The 21,874-nt window shown below is 41.3% G+C and overlaps 2 protein-coding genes across 4 annotated transcripts; one reads left to right on the top strand and one right to left on the bottom strand.

Annotated features, from left to right (window-relative positions):
• The first annotated feature begins 1,233 nt into the window (after positions 1-1,233).
• On the top strand, positions 1,234-5,324 carry ntan1 (N-terminal asparagine amidase). The gene is made up of 10 exons (XM_018740670.2): positions 1,234-1,455; positions 1,571-1,673; positions 2,361-2,426; positions 2,551-2,659; positions 2,752-2,825; positions 2,909-2,962; positions 3,049-3,102; positions 3,190-3,287; positions 3,458-3,571; positions 3,709-5,324. Exons 1-10 carry the CDS (start codon positions 1,375-1,377, stop codon positions 3,877-3,879), a joined length of 924 nt encoding a protein of 307 aa, XP_018596186.2. The 5' UTR covers positions 1,234-1,374; the 3' UTR covers positions 3,880-5,324.
• A 76-nt stretch (positions 5,325-5,400) lies between these two features.
• On the bottom strand, positions 5,401-21,347 carry LOC108927375 (pyridoxal-dependent decarboxylase domain-containing protein 1-like). Of its 3 annotated transcripts, none has more exons than XM_018740657.2 (24): positions 20,668-21,347; positions 18,236-18,312; positions 18,097-18,156; positions 17,856-17,930; positions 17,531-17,677; positions 16,937-17,126; positions 15,810-15,878; positions 15,366-15,444; positions 15,056-15,140; positions 14,808-14,856; positions 14,586-14,687; positions 14,335-14,460; positions 14,162-14,212; positions 13,814-13,858; positions 12,346-12,406; positions 12,152-12,231; positions 10,189-10,294; positions 9,835-10,006; positions 9,627-9,745; positions 9,144-9,265; positions 8,657-8,749; positions 8,426-8,522; positions 8,115-8,213; positions 5,401-7,296 (listed from the first exon to the last, which is right to left on the bottom strand). In XM_018740657.2, the coding sequence occupies exons 2-24, from the start codon at positions 18,283-18,285 to the stop codon at positions 7,088-7,090; spliced, it is 2,286 nt and encodes a 761-aa protein (XP_018596173.1). In that variant the 5' UTR covers positions 18,286-18,312; positions 20,668-21,347; the 3' UTR covers positions 5,401-7,087. The 3 variants fall into 3 exon arrangements, with proteins under 3 accessions (XP_018596173.1, XP_018596157.2, XP_018596165.2); XM_018740641.2 differs by lacking the exon at positions 20,668-21,347 and adding an exon at positions 20,311-20,634; XM_018740649.2 differs by lacking the exons at positions 13,814-13,858; positions 20,668-21,347 and adding an exon at positions 20,311-20,632.
• Between the last annotated feature and the right edge of the window lie 527 nt (positions 21,348-21,874).

Here is a 21,874-nt window from a genome sequence, read left to right as displayed (position 1 = left end):
TCAGTAGTCTTGATCGTGTCTTACTCTTAGAGGCAAATTTGACAAAAACTACATTTCCATAAGGCACACGAAACTGTAATTCTGAACTGACTGATATCTGGGAGTCGTGGTCATTTTTCACCTTGCCGGTGATAACGTAGATTTGTAACAAAGACTTTTGGGTAAACATGTTAGCGAAGTCTTTTATTCACCCAAGATCAAATTCATGTTTTGCTTTGGATGTTCAAAGAGCTTTATTCTTGACTTATTCCAGTTTTTACCGTACAGGCTGAAGTTCGATTTAACTCGTTCAAACTAGTGAGCACTAGTAGGAGCAAGTGACAGTATGGAGTAAAGATTAATCGGTTACACAGAACGTGGACTGTCGTCTTTTTGACATTGTGAAACTGCATGCTGCATTTCGGGCTGTTCTTGTGGCTTGGAAAAAACACCCACGACCGCAGTACTTTGAGCTTCAGTCCTGTTTTCGGTCAATATCCGCGTTCAAATGGTAGATGACGGACTGCATATGACATGTCATAAGTAAAATAATACCCACAATTGTTTGAAACAGTTAATAAACTGTTAAATTTCTCGGGGAAAAATGCACAAAATTGGTTTACATATAAAAAGAAACGTCTTGCTTAAATAAAAATCTAAGTAATGAGAATTAGACTGGCGGCGTCATAGAAGCGTTTTTATATACGTTTCTAGCTGTAATATTGTTTTTAAGAAATAGTCGAAAAAACATAGTTAATATCGCAGTGTAATTCCTGTGTACACTTTCAAATTTCCAAATTGGTAAGTTTTCCTGATTCGGCTATGCTAATGGAGAGTCTCCAATTTGGGTATAACTAACATCACTGCATAATTTTGCTATAATTTGGACCTCCACAATATACCTGACAAGTTTACCTTACCAGTACCCTAAAGATTTGTGTAAACTAAACAAATAATATAACTTTAAATTAAACTATTAGTCCAATTCAATGCCACTAGATACTTAACCCAGTGTATCGTCTATCGTATACAAGCTTGTACTTTTGTGTCATTCTTCTAATCGATTTCACTGGCAATAGAAACAACTTGACTGTGTAAACGCTTTAGAATTAAAACGATTCTGCTGAAAAGTCCCGGATGTAAAAACGTATCTCGCAGTGTCGTTTGGGATATGTAGTTGGTGCACAGGTGACTCCAAAGCACGTGAACGGGCCGTGGTGTGAGCGAACTACACGTCGGACGCAGAGCGATGAGGAAAGAACATTGCGGGGGCGGTTTCAGGAAGTGCCCGCACTGCTGTAAGAAAATGGGAGAGGACCGGTCACAGGAATAAGGATGTAAAATAAAACAGCAATAAACATATACAATTAGCTTAAATTACTTTATAGCGTGGAAATGCCGATCTTCTCTCAAAATCGCAGGATTGAGAGATTAAGCGCGACTGAAAGTTTTTTTGCGAGGCATCCGCATTTACGGGTAGGAGTTTTTTTAATTCAAATTTGTCGTGTGATTGATAATGTGTGTTGTATACATGTAATAATGATTGGCGGTGCTGCTGTGGCTGGTAGCGCTAACGCCGTTCCCCTCACAGGACAGTGCCAGAGAGTTCCGTGCGAAGGGCTCCGTGAATGTGGAGCCCCAGTGCCTCCTTTATGTTCAGCAGAGGGAATGTGCGGCCACCACACCGGCGGACAGTAAGGACACTTCACAGCACGTAACTTATCGCGAGATTAGCGTGTGGCACGAGAGTTCGCCGCAGAGCATTAGTGTACAGCACAAGTCATGTAAAGTTTCCGTTCAGTCATGTCTGCAGTTATGATGTGCCGATGTTTACTTACTTGCAGCAGGTTTGGAAATAAATTGTGTTTGTTTATATTTAGCCCCGACTTCAGGTGCCACCTTACAAAACAAATTGCACTGTTTATCAGCTTATAGTGATGATGTGACTGGGAAATATGAGAGAGACTGTGTTTGTCACAGAAAAAGTGTCATCTGTATGTAGTTATAAGTGGAAAGTGATAAAATATGTGGTTCATTGCTGTCATCTCAAGCCCCCCTGAAGCTCTTATACAGCAGCATGTTTTTACTGCATGAAGTAGGAGTGGGGTTTTGAACTGGGGACCTTCACACTTTAAACTGTGTGGGGCTGTGTGGTTAGAACTGCTGCCTTCGGAACGGTTGCAGGTTCAAATCCCACATCTGGCTGTAGTTCCCTTAAGCAAAGTACTCACCCTGAATTACTCCAGTAAAAAATTATCCAGCTGTGCAAATAATTGTAACTGGTTTTACATTGTAAGTTGCTTTGGAGAAAAGTGTCAGCTAAATGAATAAGTGTAAATGGATTTGTATCACAAGAGGTCTCTTCGATCATTTTCCCACAGAGTCTGTCGGTGTGCTCGGCTCTGACGACGCGACAACCTGCCACCTGGTAGTACTACGTCACACAGGTAGCAATGCCATAACATTTGCTTACCTGTGAAATGACTTAACTGCTTTCGCACATCGTTACACTTGTACATGTGTGCGAGTGTCTTCGTGGGGCACGTGCTGACTTCGAGTGTCGTGTTCAAGGGAGCGGAGCGACTTGCCTTGCACATTGTGATGGATCCAGCACATGGAGTGAAGTGTCTCTGATTGTGAAAGCTGTCAACGATCTGAGTCGGGATGCCAATGAAGGCAGGTAGGTCTACATGTGTGTTGGCTCACACTCTTCTGTCTTCCTCATGTATTGTTTTAATAGTCCTGATGTGCAGTTTGAATCCTGATATTCAGGTTGGAGCTGCATCTTATTGGGGGGTTTGATGATGACAGAAAATTATCACAACAGCTGAGCCTTAATCTCCTGGGTGAGTGTCAGTTTTTGAAATGAACACAGTGGACACAAATATGTCGCTAAATGTAATTCTTATGATGACTGTTACGATTACAGCGGCCTTCCAGAAACAAAAAGAAGACATTCATTTGGTAACATGCTGTATTACAGGTGAGTGACACATCTTAGTTATGTCATCCTGAATTTTGCGTTTCCTATAACGTGGGCCCTGCATTATTTCTGTGACTCTCTTACAGAGCTGAACGATGTTGTGATCGATGGGGTGCACAGGCCGATAGTGTACGGAATAGGTACTTATTTTTCCTTTTAAATGCACTAAATTCTTGCGACTCTCGGAATCGCATGTAGTGACTGTTGTGTATCCGATTTTGTTTTAGGAGTCAATGTTAAAACTGGGGATGTGTTTCCAGCTTCCTTTCCTTGCCGGGAACCTGCGGAGGATCTGCGCTCAGCTCGAACCTTTACCGGTGGACAGGTATTCAAACGGCATGTACAGATAAGATGCTTACTATGAAAGAATGTGCCATTTTGTTTAGATTTTCTGAGACACTTTTGCCAGTTGTTGATGTTTTAAGCGAGAAGCAAGCATAAGGGGCATCAAAAGAAAAAAACAGTAAAAGCTCAAATTGTATGCTTGCTTTGCAGATGATTGAAATTTACGATTCAAGTAAAGAAATTGTGAAAATCAGTCCATGCAACTGGTCTCCCAGCAGTGATTTCGCTTTCTGGCTTGCACAGGACGACGATACCATATTGCAGGTAAAGACAGGAAGATGAATGCCATTCTGTTTTGGAATGTGTGTATTGGAAAATTCCTTTTATCTTTGGTTGTGAAGCATTATTGGTGGTTCTTTTTTGTGAATGGTGTGTGTGTGTGTGTGTTTCTGCATTCTCAGTTTTTATCCACATCTCCTCTGGCTGAGCCACCACACTTTGTCAAGCATATAAAGTCAACCATCAAATTTCTGCTGGAGCACCCGAGCGCTGATAGCTTATTTCCGGGAGGGCAGCCTCAGCTCTTCCACAGGACAGAGAAGGGGGACTGGGAGAAGGTGGCTCAACGATAGAGATGTCTTTCCGTGGACATGTAACAATGAGCCTGGGAATCAGTCGAACGCAGCGACTTCCTCTGCTGAACATCTACACGTGTTGGTTTCCTTCAGAGACTGACAATACCCTCCAGCATTGGTTGATGGCATTATTTACCCAGTTTGGGGGCCTCCATAAAGTCTCTGTTAATTACACCAGTGTTCACCCTATTGCCCTTCTCTGTTGTGCATTATTTATGGTCCATGTTTGCATATTCAGTAGTATATTTATAAATTCCATATTCCTTGTAAAGTTAACATGGAAGGAATTTTAGTCAGAGAATCCATTATGTGGTATACATGATATATACTCTATATTGGAGTGGCTCTTACATTCTCCAGTAAGAACAACAAAAGTATGTGGTTTGAGTGAATGTCTGAAAGGATAAAAGAATATTAAGAATAATAAGTGCATGGAGTAGTAATGGCTACTGACAGAACTCTAGAAAACCAAGAAAGGAAATTAGACAGGTTTGGCAGTAAAGGTAACAAATGGGACCACATTTAATACAGTAAAACATTTTGTTTTTCCGGAAATCTTAGTAACATAGTCATTCTTAGATGCTATACCTTTATCTTACTGAAATAATCAAAGTGGCCTTTGTTCAATGCAAATGACAGGAAAACAGTAAAAGATGAGTTCATACAAAAATGTCACAGTATTTAATAGTTTAGTTTCCTTCGTTGAAGAAACAATTACCTAGTATGAAACGGAAGACAATACCTGAAAGCACTTGAAGGTATCAAGGAGAATAAACCAAATTGCGCTTCATTAAAGTTGAGAACACTAAACCTTAACCACACCGAATATACTGAAAATTAGTGGAGACACCATATGAGTATTTTCCATGCAACATGCTACAGAATTTTAGCTAGCCTGGCATAATTTGTGTTAGGTACAGAAATATACCATAGGATTTATACTTAATATATCAGTGCTATCACTATTTCAATATGAGGCACAGGGGAATTGGCAAGTTTTCTTGGCAGTTCATTTAACAGAATATAGATATGACATTGCTGAGGAATATATACTGCTATGTACTGAATATCTACTACCAATCATCAGTATTTAGACACTGAAGGCCTCTGGAAATATGAATGTATGCAATATTTTTGAAAAATCTTAATTCTTAAAATGACACCTCGATTAAGGCAATAGCAGTGTTTTTATTATTATATACTTCAATATCCTAATATGTTTAATGTTAAAATGTTTTCTGGGTTTGTTTATACATACTGGATTATAGCATTTATAAGGAATGTACATGTATAGAATGTATGGAAGAGATGAAGTCAGTTTCAAGAGTTTCAGCACTTATCAATTAAGTGAACATTTACCATTTGGAATTCTCTCCCTGAAAAAGCAACACAAATACAATGTACCATGTGATGATGTGTTTTCATAAAAATATATTTCAGAACCTGAACCATATGGGCTTTTTGGTTAAACAAAGTTAAACAAGAACTTTTCATCCTGTTGAACAACACAATGAACAAAACAGCAATAACAGTCTATACGAAGAAATTAAAGTCCTCATTGTAATAAAAATCTGGTCATATTAGTGCAACATTGGCTATATTGCAGAAACTAAAATGCTAAAATTACTTCCTGTTCCTGCTAAATGGTTCATTTATATAATTAAATAAAAAGAGCATGGGAAATCCCTACATTCTAACTGAAATTTCTAAAATGTCTTGGCACTACATGCATTTTTTTTTAATGAAAATGAGTAAACCTAAAATTAAACTTGTAGATTTACATATGTATATTATATTTGACTTGGAATCATAGCTGTATCTGTTATCAATCAGCTGTACCAATATTTCAATTTTGGGAGAAAAATCAGAAAATGCCAGAAGGAAACGATTAATACGGAAGGGTATAAAACAAGAGTTCAACTAAATTCAAATCTGACTTTGTGACGGAATTCTTCAATTGTGATTTCTTACAGTGAGTTAAAAATATTCAAACATCTACTCTTTCTATTCATTCGTTATCCATGAATAGATAATGTCTCTTTTGCTGGGTCATGGCAGTCCAGGGCCTATCCTGGAAGCACAGGAACCAGCCACGGCAGAGTACATCGCAGGGTGGCCCTACACATTTATAATTTAGAATCAGCAATCCACATGAAACACATCTTTAGACTGTGGCCCGAAACCCATGCAAACTCCACACAGACCGAGCAGGGATCAAACCCACATCTGACGGCACAGTTAAGGCTCTGTAAGGCACCCACACCACCTGCTGCACCACTGTGCCACCATTATGCTTTTTTGACCTGTTAAGAAGGGTGTACACTTATTCAAGTTTGGTCAAAACGTGTAAAAAATGTAAAACCAGATCTATAAGATTAACCATTTTTATACTACATTCAGTTTCTTAAACATGAGACAATTCCCTGTCCATAGTGGTAATAATGATCATCATAATACTAACGTTAATATACTACTGTAACAACGTAACATCAGGAAAGTGCATTGTGGAATTTTTTTGTCATTTTTCCCAACAGTCATCTTTAACAGTATGTTTGGAGGCCATGACCAGCAGTATGTACATTTCTAAGTGAATGAAGTAATTTTAACAGTCAAGTAAGTGTCCTGAACATAGAAGTAGCCCTGTTTCTCACATGGCACACATCACCCACCAATACAGCATAATGTATAACAAAACTGTAACATGTATGCATGTACAAATAACGACAAAAACATGTGCGGCTCGCTGCCGAGACTTCCAAAATTTTCTCTCTTTTCCCAGATGCCCAGATTTTTTTTTTTTTTCCCTGAGCCATTCTTCTGACCCTTCAGCAAAAAGATTATTTCAACTAATGTAACATACAATGCAATTTTAATAACTAAAAGGTATAATGTGTATAAAAGTTTGTCCTCTAGCTGCTGCATGTTGCTTCTGCTTTCATTTTATAGGATTCCCATTTTTCATTTGCTCGATAAAATGCTATTTCATCTATTTGTCCTTATTACATACGTTAGGTGAGAAAATCATATACACACACTTGCGCTACCTCGATGCCTGCGGAAAAGCCACTTCAGAAGGCTCGAACTTTGCTGCTATGCCAAGCTGTGACAAAGTAATTGACCCCCCCCCCCAACTCGCAGTGCCCAATTTTAAAGGGTCTTCCTGCTGCATTTGGCAGCCCTTCAGTTCCTCCCACCCAGCCCCACTTTAGTTCTCCACCTCCTCTGCCAGTGAGTCCTCTGAAGAATGAGAGGGCCTGCAGGGCCTGCTGGGTAGGTCTTCAGTGGTTTCGGTGGAGTACACTTGAGCAACAGGAACCTGAAAATGTACCGTTTCAACATCACCTGGCTGGCTCACAGAACTGGCCACACTGAGCGATTCAGAGGATGCAGGTGAGCGGTGGAACAGCTTCTTCCCTGAAAAACAGTACGTGAGTAAATAAGCCTTTCTATAAAAAATAGGTATGCGTTCAGATTATAGGGATTCATTAGACTAAATGCGGGAAGGCCGATATGAGGTGCAGTGTTTCTGTTTACTCCCTTTGCTTATCAAGGTAGCAGCGGATATTAAGGGTTTCTGTAGGGTGGGAGCCAGCAGAAAATAGAGGGAACACTATGTTTGAGGATTGGATGAGATGAACAGATGGGAGGGACAGCTAAGCGTCTTTTTTTTGGAATGGTGGTGCTGAAGACATGACAAAAGGCTACCAGCTAAAGTGTTCAAGTTAATAGGTAGTTAAAACGATCAGTTCGGCAGGAGAAGTCTGGAGAGTCCGGAGATGTTATACGTCAAAGACCATCTAAGGGTTTGACTCAACAATCCAAGCAGAAGAGTATCAGGGCCTGACCAGGAACGTGGAAAAGTACATAGTGAAGAATGTGGTTTTAGAGGGACAAGAGGCTCTGAAAGTATATTTCCAGGCTGCTTAAAATACTATATATAATGATAAAATCTACAGAATTCTGGATTATTCATCCATCCACATCGTTCTGGATTCAAACCCATGTCCAAACCCACAGCAAAGGAATTACAAGACACCAGTATTGCCTGTTTGTGGCACATTGCTACTCTACTGTAAATCCATGATTTACTTGAAGCAAACTAATAAGTCCACTGTACTAGCAGTTGTCAGTTCATTGTACCTAACAAAATAACACCTCAGTAACCCTCATACACTCAGGTAGTATACTAGGGTTAGTTAGTGGAGTAATAATTGTAAAATGAAAGCACTTACCATCTGATTGCTTGGTAATATTGAAGACTGGGGTGAGATCTGTCTCTTTTACAGGCTGGGTTTTCATGGAGTATATAGATTCTGTTGAGTCTAATGAGCCTATGCAAACACACAAAAACTGGCTTATTATAGCATCCAATGTGTCGAGTGTTGTGTAGCTTGAAAGCACTCTTGATATTAATACAGGTGGGCTACTAGTGTTGCTTTAAACCAAATTATTGTTCATTCTTTTTAAAGAAAATTTATGGAGCTCCACTGATAATTATCTTAATAAAAATGCACGCCCCTCTAACAAACAGGAGGACTTGTACCTGCAACCAAATTGAATGTCTTGCCATTGACAGAACTTTGGACAGGAGAGAACCAGTTAAGGACGGAGCCTACCACTGGAATCTGCCGTAGTACACCCTGTGAGGCACAAGCACACATCACAAAATAAACAATGATAAGCCCATTATTCTCACATCCTGGCAAGGGATACAAGGGGTATATCTCATAAAAAAAAACTCTGGAAAAAAATAACACACAAGCTTAATATCAACCTCCTTCATAATCTTCTCTTCATTAGCTTTCTGGAGCTGACGTTCAGCCTCCTGGATTCCTCTCTGCACCGTCTCTGTCATATTGTCCAGCAGCTAGTGATGAAAGAAAGAGGAGTCAGCATGTACCGCTTGACTGATCATGACAGGTACATGACTGAGTATAACCCACACACACACACACACACACACACACACACAGTGGCTGAAACCGCTTATCCCAAGCAGGGTCACGGTGAACCGGAGCCTAACCCAGCAACACAGGGCGCAAGGCTGGAAGGGGAGGGGACACACCCAGGATGGGTCACCAGTCCATCACAAGACATGCCAAGCAGGACTCCAACCCCAGACCCACCAGAGAGCAGGACCCGGCCAAACCCATTGCGCCACCGTGCCTCCCCCTTTGAGTAGAGCCCGCTTAAGCTAAATTTAAATTTTGGCAGAAAACTAGTCCATTGACCAGCTGAATGGAAGCCTTCTCAGTGTTTACCTTACTACCTTCCTCAATGTCTCTTCCCATGGCAGCAATGGCATCTACCAGCTTGGCCACATCAAGGTTCTCTGTCGCCATGCCAATAAATATGCAGCTTTTTTCTGGACTAAACTCAGGACCTAGGGTGTTAGGGTAAGAACGAACTGTTTAATACGAGGGTTGGGGATGAATGTTAATTGAAGGCTGGAAACCAGAACAAAAATCAAAATAAACTCCACATGCACTGACAACTAACAAATCAGCAGGAGCACATTGATCATACATCACAGATCTAACAATGGAAAAGTACATATGACATAATCACAAATAAAATATTCTTTCTTTTATGAGGGCTACGACAGAGTTTGGCTTATGGATATTCACAGGTGAAAAGTAAAACTGGAAAAACTATGAATAATTTATCGCACAGCCTAATATCAGAGAACAAAACTAACATCCAAAGGGCAAACTGTATTACAGAGAGGAGGAAGCAAATTGTACCGGTGGAGAATTCCACTTCTGTTTCTAGCTGTTGTAGATTCTTCAGAAGATCGCCGTTGATCTTCTCCTGCAGCAGCTGCCTCTTACTCTCATCAGGGTCTTTGCAGGTAGGATTGTACCTGTCAGGACAAAGTGGAGTGTTTCTACTATTCAGCATCTCTGTCCACTTTGTAGTCTTTTTCTCTGCATGTCTTCATTTCTCTCTCACCTAATGCCTCCCAATCCTGGCCAGTTCAGGTCCTCCACATAGGTAAGGTTGCTGTGGTTGGACACCTCTTCCCTAAATTCGTGTCTGAGGCACATGGTCAAGCTCAGAAGAGGCACCATCTCACCTATCCTCTCCATAAGAGCATCCACGTCACCATCTTGCGTACCTAGTACTTGGGCCACACAGTAGCACAGCACAGTAAACATTATGAACTAAGCCTCCCTAGTATTGCACTTAAAACACCTGCAGTCGATCTGTCCCAAGCTCTAAAGAAAGTAATGCTTATTACTAAGTATATCTTTCCAATACAGACAATGTTTTATTAAAGCAAGGTAAGAGAGCTGTGACTCTTACATGCAGAAGTCATAAGGGGGTTGAAGCGGACACAGCTGCCCTCGTCCTCCAGATGCACTAGGTCCACCCCACTGGATGGCACCTGCTGGGCCAACTGTTCACCAAGCTGTAATACACCAGTTGAAAACATGCTTATGGCCTGTGTAGAGCCTCAGAAAAGCCCCCATGTCATGTTTCATGTGCCGCAGTAATTGTTACAGGGTGAGGTACTCCAACAGGTGTCCAATGACAATAAGTAAATAAGCAGTTTATATACAACTGCAAAATCTACAGGCTTCCCGTGCATAATGAGCATAATCACTGTAACCACTCGCAACTCTCAAACCATCTCAGCTGAGCTATTTGTAGAGTATGTGCCACTTGTCCAATGCAGGGCTGCTGTGGTCTGAATCCTGTCTTGGAAGTGTGGGTCATGAGACAGGATACACTCTGGATGGAATGCCAGTCCATTGTAGTGCAACCACACACTTATTTACTTTCACAGTAAGCCACATTCACCCAAAATACATTTTGGATTGTGACGAAGCCCACGCAAACACAAGGAGATCATGTAAAGATTAAACGGGATTCAAACACATCCATACCCACAGACCAGGAGGTACCAGCACCACCATCTGTGTCACTTTGCATTTGAGAAAAATGCAAAGCATATTACACACAGTTATTTGTAATGATGTTGCCTTTCAAGAGAATTCCTAGTATTTTATCCCTTTATCAGTTTTAAACTGATAGGAAAGACCTCATTTTTTGCCCTTTCAACATCTTTTACCACTTTCTATGAAACTTCAGATAATAGTTTTATGCAGTGACAAAAAATGAAGATTTCTGAGAAATACTTGTGAGTGGGCACATGGTTATAAGAAAACTGAGATCCACAGGAGAAGCCACACCATGTCTGGAGAGAGGCTGCTTGCTTTGCGTGGCGCTTGACATCAAAGGTCTATTTTGAATTGAAATTTCCGTTTGCATATGACACACACACACACACACACACACACACACACACACACACACACATTTTCAGAACTGCTTGTCCCATACGGGGTCGCGGGGAACCGGAGCCTACCCGGTAACACAGGGCGTAAGGCCAGAAGGGGAGGGGGACACACCCAGGACGGGACGCCAGTCTATCACAAGGCACCCCAAGCGGGACTCGAACCCCAGACCCACCAGAGAGCAGGACTGCAGCCCAACCCACTGCGCCACCGCGCCCCCTTGGCGCTTGACATCAAAGGTCTATTTTGAATTGAAATTTCTGTTTGCATATGACACACACACACGCACGCACACACAGGCAGGCTGGAACCGCTTGTCCTGAGCGGGGTTGCAGCGAAGCAGAGCCCAGCCCGGGAGCGAAGGGGGAGCACACTCTGGACAGGACACCAGTCCACTGCAAGGCACCCCAAGCAGGACTTGAACCCCAGACCCCCCCCCAACAGAGCAGGCCCCAGCCGGACCTGCTGCGCCACCGCACCCCCCGTTTCTCACAAATGTGAATCGATAGCTTGCTATAGCGTATAAAGTAAATGTGTTTATTAGTGCAAATTCGAGGGGGTGCAGTGGCGCAGTGGGTTGGACCACAGTCCTGCTTTCCAGTGGGTCTGGGGTTCGAGTCCCGCTTGGGGTGCCTTGCGATGGACTGGCGTCCCGTCCTGGGTATGTCCCCTCCCCCTCCGGCCTTACGCCCTGTGTCACCGGGTAGGCTCCGGTTCCCCGCCACCCCGTATGGGACAAGCGGTTCTGAAAATGTGTGTGTGTGTGTGTGTAGTGCAAATTCGGAATGTCTCATAATGCGAGTGCTCATTATGCAGGGGGAAACTATTATTCTTCACAAAAAGGATCATTTTATCGTCAGAAAAGCCATATGAAACACTGCAGTGTTCTAGCCTTTTATTAATTCTTGATTATAGAGCTAGAAGTCTTGCTTAAACGGACATGTTAAAAAGAAGAAAAATAACCTTACCCATCTGTTGAGGGTGTCCTGAAATTCAATCTCACCTTCGGAATATTCATCAAGAGAGTCTCCGTTGGACTCTGGACTCTCTAAGGACATTGGTGTAAACTTTGATATAGCAATTTCATTTTTGATTACCTACAAAATGTCTTTCAAATTACACCATAAAGTAAATCCACCATGCAACGTAAAATAGAGCTCACCCGGACTGGTCTCCTGGGAGAACTTGAACAGCACTATCGGAGAATTTACCTCATCCTCCACCTGATAAACACAGCGAAGGATAATAATTTACTTATAGCCTGTCAAAGTCACATATAGTTATGCTGTAACACAAATACTGAGCATGTGGTGAAGACATGCACACTAAAGATGGTATTCCAAGTTATGAATAAAAATTGCTGAGAACGTCAAATGGGGCAAAATATATTTCAGCTATTGTAGTTGATCTGGAAAGAAAACGTGTTGCCTAAAGTAAAAATTTAGATATATGGGTCAGTTGGTATCAATTTAAAAAGAGAAACAAACACTGGGCAGCAACAACATGTAATACTGAGATACTGAAGAAAGTGTTAAGGTGTAAAATTCCAAATCACAGTATAATATAATTCAAAAAGTGGTTTTATAAACAGAGCACTTTAGAATGCATGTTGTTTTGAACCGCAAACAGGCCTTAAGAGTCATTTTCAAAGGTGCATGCACATCTCTGAATTACTGTATGCTGCACTGACATTCACCACCAAAAAGTAATAAGATACAGAAAAATTATAAGGAGGGCATTCTGCATAAAAAGGAGTCAAAAACATGAGAGCACAAGGAAATAACAATATATACCCTTCCTGGGTTATTCCTACTTCTAGAATCCAATGAAAAGGCGAAAGACACTTTGACCTGTGCTGTCCGAAAAGCACATTTCATATCTTTATTTCCAGATTGATCAGATAATCTTTTTCAGATTAAAAAAAAAAAAAAAACCTGAAAAGGTAATATTCTGCCATTTCAGATGTTTCAAAGAATTAAGGTGTTAAAGTTTCCAGCAGATTATCTTTGTTAATCAAACACTTTATGAGTTTACCTGGAATAGGTACCTTTTTGGAACTAGCTGTGCTCTTGTGATTTTGCCTTTGTTGTTAAATGAAGTTTTTCGTGAAGGCTTTTCAAGAAAAACCAAGCATCCAGTAATGCCGACTTCTTTGGCGGGTATTTGTCAATGTGAGTAAGATGAGCTTTTATGGCACACATTTTCAATGAGGTTTTATAGCCAATGGAGCCCATAACTGACATCCCAACAATGGAAGCAAGCATGTGGACTACAAAGTGGCATTTAAAAGTGCAGTTCTAACAGGATCGGGATGAAGAGATCCAACTGAGCCCCAGGTCTGAGTCTCAACAACAGCATCTCAGAGCGAGTGAACGAGTGAGTGAGCATGACAGGAGGAAGCTTAGCAGAGGTGGAGAGGTGTGAAAGAAAGCAGGTAGAGGGTTGATCCCACCTACAATAGACAGTATGAGAGAGCCCAGGACATCCCACAGAGAACCCCCAGAGATTAGAGGAACCCGGGAACGCGACACCACGCCCTGAAACCAAGGCATTCATTCTCACTACTGGTTACACACACAGGCGACAAACTAGTTAACGGAGCATCCCTGTTAACGGATCTAGTGTTTTACCATGTTCAAAGCCTCGAGAAGAGACATCTGCCTGTCAAGGTCATCCTGATGATGGTAACACAGAAAGGAGCAGAATTGACCAGTTAACTAACTCTTTTCATTCAGAACTGCACTGCGCATCACTGCTTCAATTAGAAAGCAATGACACTGGTTCTGGCAGGACGTGGGATGTTACAGTCCATGCCATTTCATCATTCATTCTTTCAGCACCTTGTTAATGAAACCTAGCAGCGCTCCACTTATATGTTGCCTAGTTTTCACTGATAAAATCAATAAAAATTATCTTTTTTTTTCGTATTTTATATTGCTTTTTGAAATTAAACTCCGCTAGCTAACAAAGTGACATACTGGAGTTTTTATGGAAGTCATCTTCTTTAGATGTTCCAGGAGCCGTTCACTCTACAAACGTGAAAAACAGATGATGGAGTTAATCGGAAGATCAAGTACATTACAAAACATGACATTTTTATTTACACAGTGGACACCGTTGTTTATTACTCTGCTGCAGAAAGACTGCTTACGAGCCTCAAGGCATGTTTAATCCTCTTGACTATCCTGTCATGACCAAGATTCTGTAATGACATCCAAAGAGGAAGGGCACGGAGCTTCTCCGCTACTTGAGTGGAAGCCAAACCTGTGGCAAGAGCCTAATAGAAAATACACAAAACAGGTACATTAACCACCCCACATTTTAATGCTGTGGTATAGGAAATGTAAGGAGTTAAGCATGGTAATTATGGACTTCATGTATTTTAAATAAACCATAACTTACTAAGGCTGGGTCCTCATGCCTGTAAAGCGTGACAGCAGGCACAGCAGGCAACCCTAGCCATGGACCCAAAGTGAGGGTCATGCTGTCACATCTGGTGGCTGCCTGTCAAGAGTTAGAAACCAGTTGGGTGCAATAAAAAAAAAAGAAGAGTCAGAGAACAAACTGCAAAATTTGGGTAACCTTATGAAATCAAGAATACATCCAGGGATTTTTTCCACATACCAAAACCGAGGAAGTCACACAACTCAAAGCCAGGGTTGCCAAGTTAACCCTAAAACAAACAGATAATTCCATTAGGAGATTAAAAAAAAAATTAAACTTAGTACTAATGCACTACTTTACTTGTAGCCCATACATTTAACTACATACGTCCACATAATGGACCAGAGATAAAAAAATAAAATGAGAAAAAGCGGTACGACTTGTACAAGCTGTGTGTATGTGTATGTGACAGAGTGAAAGAAACTTACCCCTCAACATGAAGCCACATGTTATGTTGGTCACACAGTTCCCTTAGGTTCCCCAGCTTGTCAGTATGCCCAGCACCTGCTGTTCCTACGAGACAAACGCAGTACTTGCGGTATGTGAACAGCTAAGGTAATTTAGGCTGCACTTCAGCAGTGGTAATGCTCAGAAAATTCAGTTAATTCTTAAAGACTTGCATTGATTTCCTCCGATTCTTCACAGCAAACATTCACATACCCAAGATCCCAAAAAATTCTGAAAATCATATAACAAGCTGAAAACATGAAATGTTTTGAAATATGAATCCACACTGACCAGCATTTGCTATCAACAGCAAAGGAACCTTCCCTGACTTCACATCATCTTTAATAAGTCTGTCCAGGACAGAGACATCCTGCAGAGAAAAGGCAGCGTTAGCAAGGTGATGCGGCATCACGATTCTGCAACACATCAGTGTGACTGCGGCCACCTGAAATTCTGAGAACACGGTTCCGTTTCATAACGCAGTTTTGAATTCAGTTCAGAAATCATGTTAAATCAAATGGATCCCTCCAACAGTTAAGTGATTTTACTGAGTAGTTTTAAATTATCTAGGACAATTAATTTGTCAAAAATATTTGAGCATAATAATGTGGCTCATTCATGCAAGGCAAACAGGTGTGACACAGTTTTATAACATTTCTTCAACAGATAAGAAATAATGCAATACAAAGCCATTAAAGAAGATGTCGCAGCAAAAACGCATATATTTGTCTTTACCATTTGGTGTTCGGATCCGAACGTAGTACTACTAGGTACGGTGCAGAGACTGGACAGGGCCAAGCCCAGCTGGGGAGAAACAACACATTCACTTAGTTTGACACAACAAAAAAAAAAATGCATTTTGTTCACTAGTGACAGTACATGCACTGTTGAACAGAGTACAACTACCCAGATGCTGCTCCCAGTCTCTTGCAATGCAAAAATCACTGACGATGAACAACTTCACTACATCCTACAAAAAACAATTTAAAATATAACTACTAGGCCAAAGGTATAGCAGAAATATTGAACTAAAGAATTAAGTTTAAGAAACTAGTAAAGTAAGAGTGCAACTCCTAAGCCTCATTCTTGACATTTGTACTCACTTATCAAGAATGCAGCAAGTGCATCTTGTCAAACCACTTTCATGGGTTCCCTGGCAACAGTCTATTGTATTCTGATAGCCTATCAAGCAGTGAACAATGGCCATGCTATACAAAAGACACAGCATAATCATAGCCTTTTGCTCTAGCCAAGACTCAACCCTAATAACGCTGCTCCACACTGAGAATATGTTTCCACACGCTATTACCTGCTGATGACCTTTAATTGTGTTTCTGCCCATCTTCTTCCCATTATATACACATAAGCATTAGCAGTTATTACATACTTGCATCTGATAAAAGCTGAATAATAACTGTGAATAATTGAGAATAATCTCTTCAGTTTCCCCTTCTGTTACTCTCGTGAAAAGAGCTGCGTACTTTCTCAATATTATAAATGGTATTTGGAACAACAGCTTAGCCATCCAACAGCAGCAATATTACGCAGTAGTATTACAACTGTATTTATCAATGAATAACAGCTTTTTGTACAATGAAAAGGGACACTGTATAATATCCATTACTGCATTAAACTGATTTTCCGAACAGAGGACATTCTATTGTGGTAAAGCAGATTGCATAATGCAGAGCTTTTAACCTGCCAAGCAAGATGCATGATTGAGGAACAAGAGCAAGTTTGCAATCCTGCTTAGCCAGTCGAAAGAACAAGGTGAACATGTAACGGATAACAAACCCTTAAATAAAGCTTTGGTTTAGATGGGACATTTGATTTGTGAATCTGAAGTAAAGGCTGTCCTGTACCTGACTGCAGAGGTAGTGCCCCAGCCCCGGTCTGCAAGCAGAGCTTTGGTAGATAACAGGGTGCCTGCAGCTAAGCACGGCATAGCCCTCGGTGGCGTAGTCCTCATAGCGGGAATAAAGGACAAGGCGACACACTCTCAAAAGTCCCTCTCTATCATCATCGTGGTAATAGGCTGAGCCATTCTCATACCTGCAAACAAAAGTCAGGGTCATTTATATTCATAAACTACTTGGAGTTCTTCATTTTGTTGTGCCTACTAAAAATCTAGACATTGACTAAATTGATTTTTCAATAGTGAGGACATACCAGGATATGCGAAATGCTCATTCTAAAGATTGTCAAGAGCAGTTTAGCTCCACCTTTTAGTTCTGACACTCAAACAATTCCATTCAGTGTTATGAAAATGTAGGTTTTCACACGGATCTTCCTGAGTTAACAGACAGAATTGTTTAATTAGGCTAGCTTGTTTGCAAGACCTATTCTTCTAAAGCAAAAATTATATGAAGGGGCATCTTCTGAATCCAAAAGCGTAAGGACAGCAGTTACAGGCGGCCTCCCAAACTGGGAACCAGTGTATAACTGCTCATGTTCACCTGAAAATTCGGCAAAGCCAGAGGGTGGTGTCTGACTGAACACGAATGCTTAGCCGTCTCACTCTCTCCCGGTGCAGCCCAGAGATATACGCCACCAGACTGTGTCCCAGGAGGGTCACGTGACCCCTCTCCCCTAAACCGTGCATCCTGCCAGATAGACACAACATGAAGGTCATGCTACGGCATCTTTATTGTTAATCTTTCATGCAATTAAATAATGAAATCCAACTCGTCAAGCTGACAATATACAACAGACCTCTTTTCTACTGTTAAAAAATATGCTAATATCAGTTTCCCAAGCAATTTCAGTCAAATTTGTCACTACCTCTGACTGTCTTCTTTTTCTTCTCCATACATAAGATTCTGGATCAGCTGGAGGATGCTGCTGACATCCTGGCCACTGCAAAGTAAAGAAACAACCCAAAAAGGCCTTGTACTCAAAGTATTTCTCTCCTAGTGTTATTTTATATATGAAGATTTTAAATTTGCACTGTGTCAGTGGAAACTAAAAAATAAAGTGTGATACAGACAGCCAATAATAATGACAACATAATCACTTGACTTACCATCCCTGCAACGGTCCTGGAATGTCCTTTAATATGTATTTTTGCCTTTCTTCAACTTCTCTGAAAATACATGGGACATTTCAATGAATTTACTATAATAAGACGAAACATACCAGTTTAAAGAGAAACGACCTTGTACCTTTGCCCATTTTCCAGAATCTTCATGGCCTCTTCGATATTCTTCGCCATCTCATTAAGGATGGGGTCAGTGATTATCTAAGAGAAGGAAAAAGCATCCTATTATTTAGCTGATTGACGAAAACTCTTTTCCATAACAAAATGTGTCAGCTTATGTATTTTAATCTGTATTTCAGTCTTTTTATTGTATTATGGGCAATAATGGTCAACACAGATAATTCACCTCTGATGGTACTGACCTTAAAAAAATCTACTTGAGAAGTAAAACAAAATCTTACATTACTATAGTTTTATAAAAGGTCCACCTAATGTTTATTTTGCCTTTTACCTATAGTAAAAGCTAGTAAAAAAAATCTACTACGCTCTGCTAGAGCCACCTAGAAACATACAAATAACAGTCATTAACCCAGTTAGGCAAATTCCTGCTGTGAGCTGCTCGAATTATCATTATTTACATTTCATTTACATGTATTCATTTAACAGACGATCTTCTCCAGAGCAAAAGTACATCTCACCGAGAAATGCGAAGAGGGCATTACAATACAGTCCACCACGTGAACCAATGTACATTACACAAGCAGTTGCATAAAGGTTTATCCATTATTCAACAGTTATGATCACAGAATTATCGAACACAAACATTTACACATTAACAAGCGCTTAGGAGATGAGAAGAGAAGTGAGTCAGGAAGAGGTGAGTTTTAAGACCCTTCTTAAATGTACAGAAAGAAGAGGGAAGTCATTCCACCACATTGCATCCAGAAACAAAAACCTTTATGCTTTTGATTTTGGAACCTCTGTGCGCGGGATCACCAAGAGGGGAGAGGTGGAGGAAGGTAGTAGTCTTCCCGGGCTGTACCAAATTATCAGGTCGTAACATGACCATTACATACCCAGATCATTCCATAACATTATTTCTCATGAAAAAAAAAATTCTGTAGGTCTAGACTAAAAATGTCAAATTAAATACCAAAGTAAAGGGTATTTTATGCATAAGAAAGAAGACACATAATTTTCAGAAAAATTACATTTTCATTCATTCATTCATTCATATGGATAAAAAGCTGTCCAATAAAAAGTTTATCCAGGAAACAGTGTGCAGGAGGCAAGGCACAAGGCACACCCTGTACCAAAACATTTTGACGATTTGTTGAATCCACAAATGCTTATGACATAAAGATATAAAGTTCACAAGCTCAGAGCTCATGTCTTTCACTCTGCAAAGCACAGGGACATTACGCTCTTCAGAGAAAAGTGCCAACTACATGAACCACAAATCAAGCGTTTGCATTTAGATATTTCCATCTGTCAGCGTAATACACCTTTCAATTGTTTCATATAGATACAATAAGTCACTTGGAAAAAAGTGTCTGGCAAATGAACAAAATCATGTTGATAAATGTAAATGAAGTAATAATAACATTGAAACTCATATTTCAGTTGTGAATTAGATTCACCTTAATTGTGGTTATGACTGATCGAAACTGCCAATTATGCAGGAAATAGAAAAAAGATATATATAATATAGAGACAGTTTATATATACAGTTTGTTCATATTGAAACCATGTACACAGTGTCATGTTAGGGTTAGCCGTTTAACATACTGCTATTTGCTAACCATATCTGCTACTGAAAACATCCTTCAGTGTGTCACTGTAAGACTGTACTGTCACATTAATATTTCATAAAAAAAGCTGCACTGAGACGCATTAAGGAAATGTGATATTATAAACCCGAGCATGATGCCTAAGTTTTAGTTGCTGGTCACACTGTGCGGTGTAATAACTTGTCTGGTACTGGGAGAGAGGAAAGAAATCAGTGGAATCACACACAAATAATGGGGTATACATCATATAATATTATTACACTTGCTTGCACACACTGTGGGTGGGGGGGGGGCAAGACCCCGGGCTCGCGCCTTGGTGCGCCTGTGATTTAATACCTATTGATCAATTACTGGATCCTCGCGCGCGTCATTTCATGCAGCTCAGCTGCTCTTACTGACGACAACAACAATCACTGCGGCTCAGCACTGCCCACCCACGCACCCACACACCCCCCCCACCCAGCGGTACCTGGTCGTGAGCTCGCTCCATCCTGACAGCGCATGGGGGAAGCGAGGCGCCGCTGCGCGCACGGGCCCGGCACGGTCTCGGCACGGTCTCCACTGTCGCCGTGTCGCTCGCCGCGATTCCCTACTACTACGGCGTCCCCGCCTCGCCGGACTGACAGGTAGGACCGCGTACGTAACGTAGGGTAACCGCAACGAGCTTCCGGGAGGAATTCCTGCTCCACGCTGGCAGCGCCCCCGCCCCTCGCGGTGTTTCGCTCTCTCTCTCTCTCTCTCTCTCTCTCTCTCTCTCTCTCTCTCTCTCTCTCTCTCTATCTGTGCGCAGACCCCGGCAGTCGCCGACAGACCCCTGCAGTCCTACCGCGCGTCCTGGTGCTGCGCGCGCGAACACCGCAGTCGACGACGACTCGCGCTCAACCCATGATTCTGCTGCGCCGCTTTTCTCCGTCTGTCCTCGCGACCCACGCTCCGGTTACCGTCGTCAGGGGCGTGGCAACTTCTATATTAGCAATTAGTATTCGATGGATTTATTACAAATATTGCGGGGGGTCACATTTGATGCGCTTGAACATTGATTGGGCGGGCGCGACCCCCCCGCGCAAGTCCGTTGATGTCTGTTCGCGTTTACAAACTTGCAGTATTTCATGTCAATTATAAATTATATGCAAAATCACACAGATTCACTGAATTACACGAGCACGTCTGCAATGAATGACTCATTACTGGAAATGGGAAACGGCACTTAGTGCAAAGTGTTTCATCACCCTCCATTATTCTTGGAGTCGAGTGTTTTTACTGTAATGATGGGATGAAGTCAGGGCAAATACTTTACCTTACTGAAGCCTTGAAGGGTACAGCAGCAGGACTGGAATTTGAAACAGGAGCCTGTGAGGAGTTCTCAGATTTTTTTTAACCAAAGCCCATACATACTGTACTAACAGTAGAACTGAACTGCAGAAGATGCATGCAGCTATTAGGGGTTTAATGTTTAGTACAAGTAGAAAAATTTAAGTGCGACTGATTACATGACGGGGGATGCGGTGGCGCAGCGGGTTTGGCCGGGTCCCGCTTGCTGGTGGGTCTGGGGTTCGAGTCCTGCTTGGGGTACCTTGCGATGGACTGGTGTCCCATCCTGGGTGCATCCCCTCCCCTCCAGCCTTGCACCATGTGTTGCCGGGTTAGGCTCCAGTTTACCAGAACCCTGCTCAGGAAAAGCAGTTTCAGACTGTGTGTGTGTGTGTGTGTCTCTGTGTGTGTGTTTACATGATAAGAGCTGGAAAACACTTATGAAAACTGTGCAGCCTGCAGCAGCAAGCGTTTAGTAACTGACAAAAAAAGATAAGAATGATTAAGACAAAAAATGGTATATGGAGAGCACCTTACAGAGCATCCTAATAAAATCTCATCTGTATATTTACAACCACTTTACATGATGAACATGGATTAGAAAATTTGCTAAAAGTTTATAGGTAAGAACTTTTAATTCCCATGTTTTCATTATTCCTATTCGATTAGCCTTATAACTTCAGGCGTAATTTTAACTAAAATAAAAGATATTTTAAAAACAA

This window comes from Scleropages formosus, chromosome 20 (assembly GCF_900964775.1).
Source record: "Scleropages formosus chromosome 20, fSclFor1.1, whole genome shotgun sequence".
In the NCBI taxonomy this organism is placed as follows: domain Eukaryota; kingdom Metazoa; phylum Chordata; class Actinopteri; order Osteoglossiformes; family Osteoglossidae; genus Scleropages; species Scleropages formosus.
This window is presented reverse-complemented; position numbering and strand designations above follow the sequence as displayed.

Bases quoted from the DNA above. Each gene is read 5' to 3' on its own strand.
- ntan1 (XM_018740670.2), top strand. From the start codon at position 1,375: ATGCCGATCTTCTCTCAAAATCGCAGGATTGAGAGATTAAGCGCGACT. The intron at 3,103-3,189 runs GTACTTATTTTT...ATTTTGTTTTAG, and splicing joins GCCGATAGTGTACGGAATAG to GAGTCAATGTTAAAACTGGG. The intron at 3,572-3,708 runs GTAAAGACAGGA...CTGCATTCTCAG, and splicing joins ACGACGATACCATATTGCAG to TTTTTATCCACATCTCCTCT.
- LOC108927375 (XM_018740641.2), bottom strand. From the start codon at position 20,331: ATGGAGCGAGCTCACGACCAG. The intron at 15,141-15,365 runs GTCAGTGTGGAT...TTTGTCTCGTAG, and splicing joins GCTGTTGATAGCAAATGCTG to GAACAGCAGGTGCTGGGCAT. The intron at 14,857-15,055 runs GTAAGTTTCTTT...TGTTTGTTTTAG, and splicing joins ATGTGGCTTCATGTTGAGGG to GGTTAACTTGGCAACCCTGG.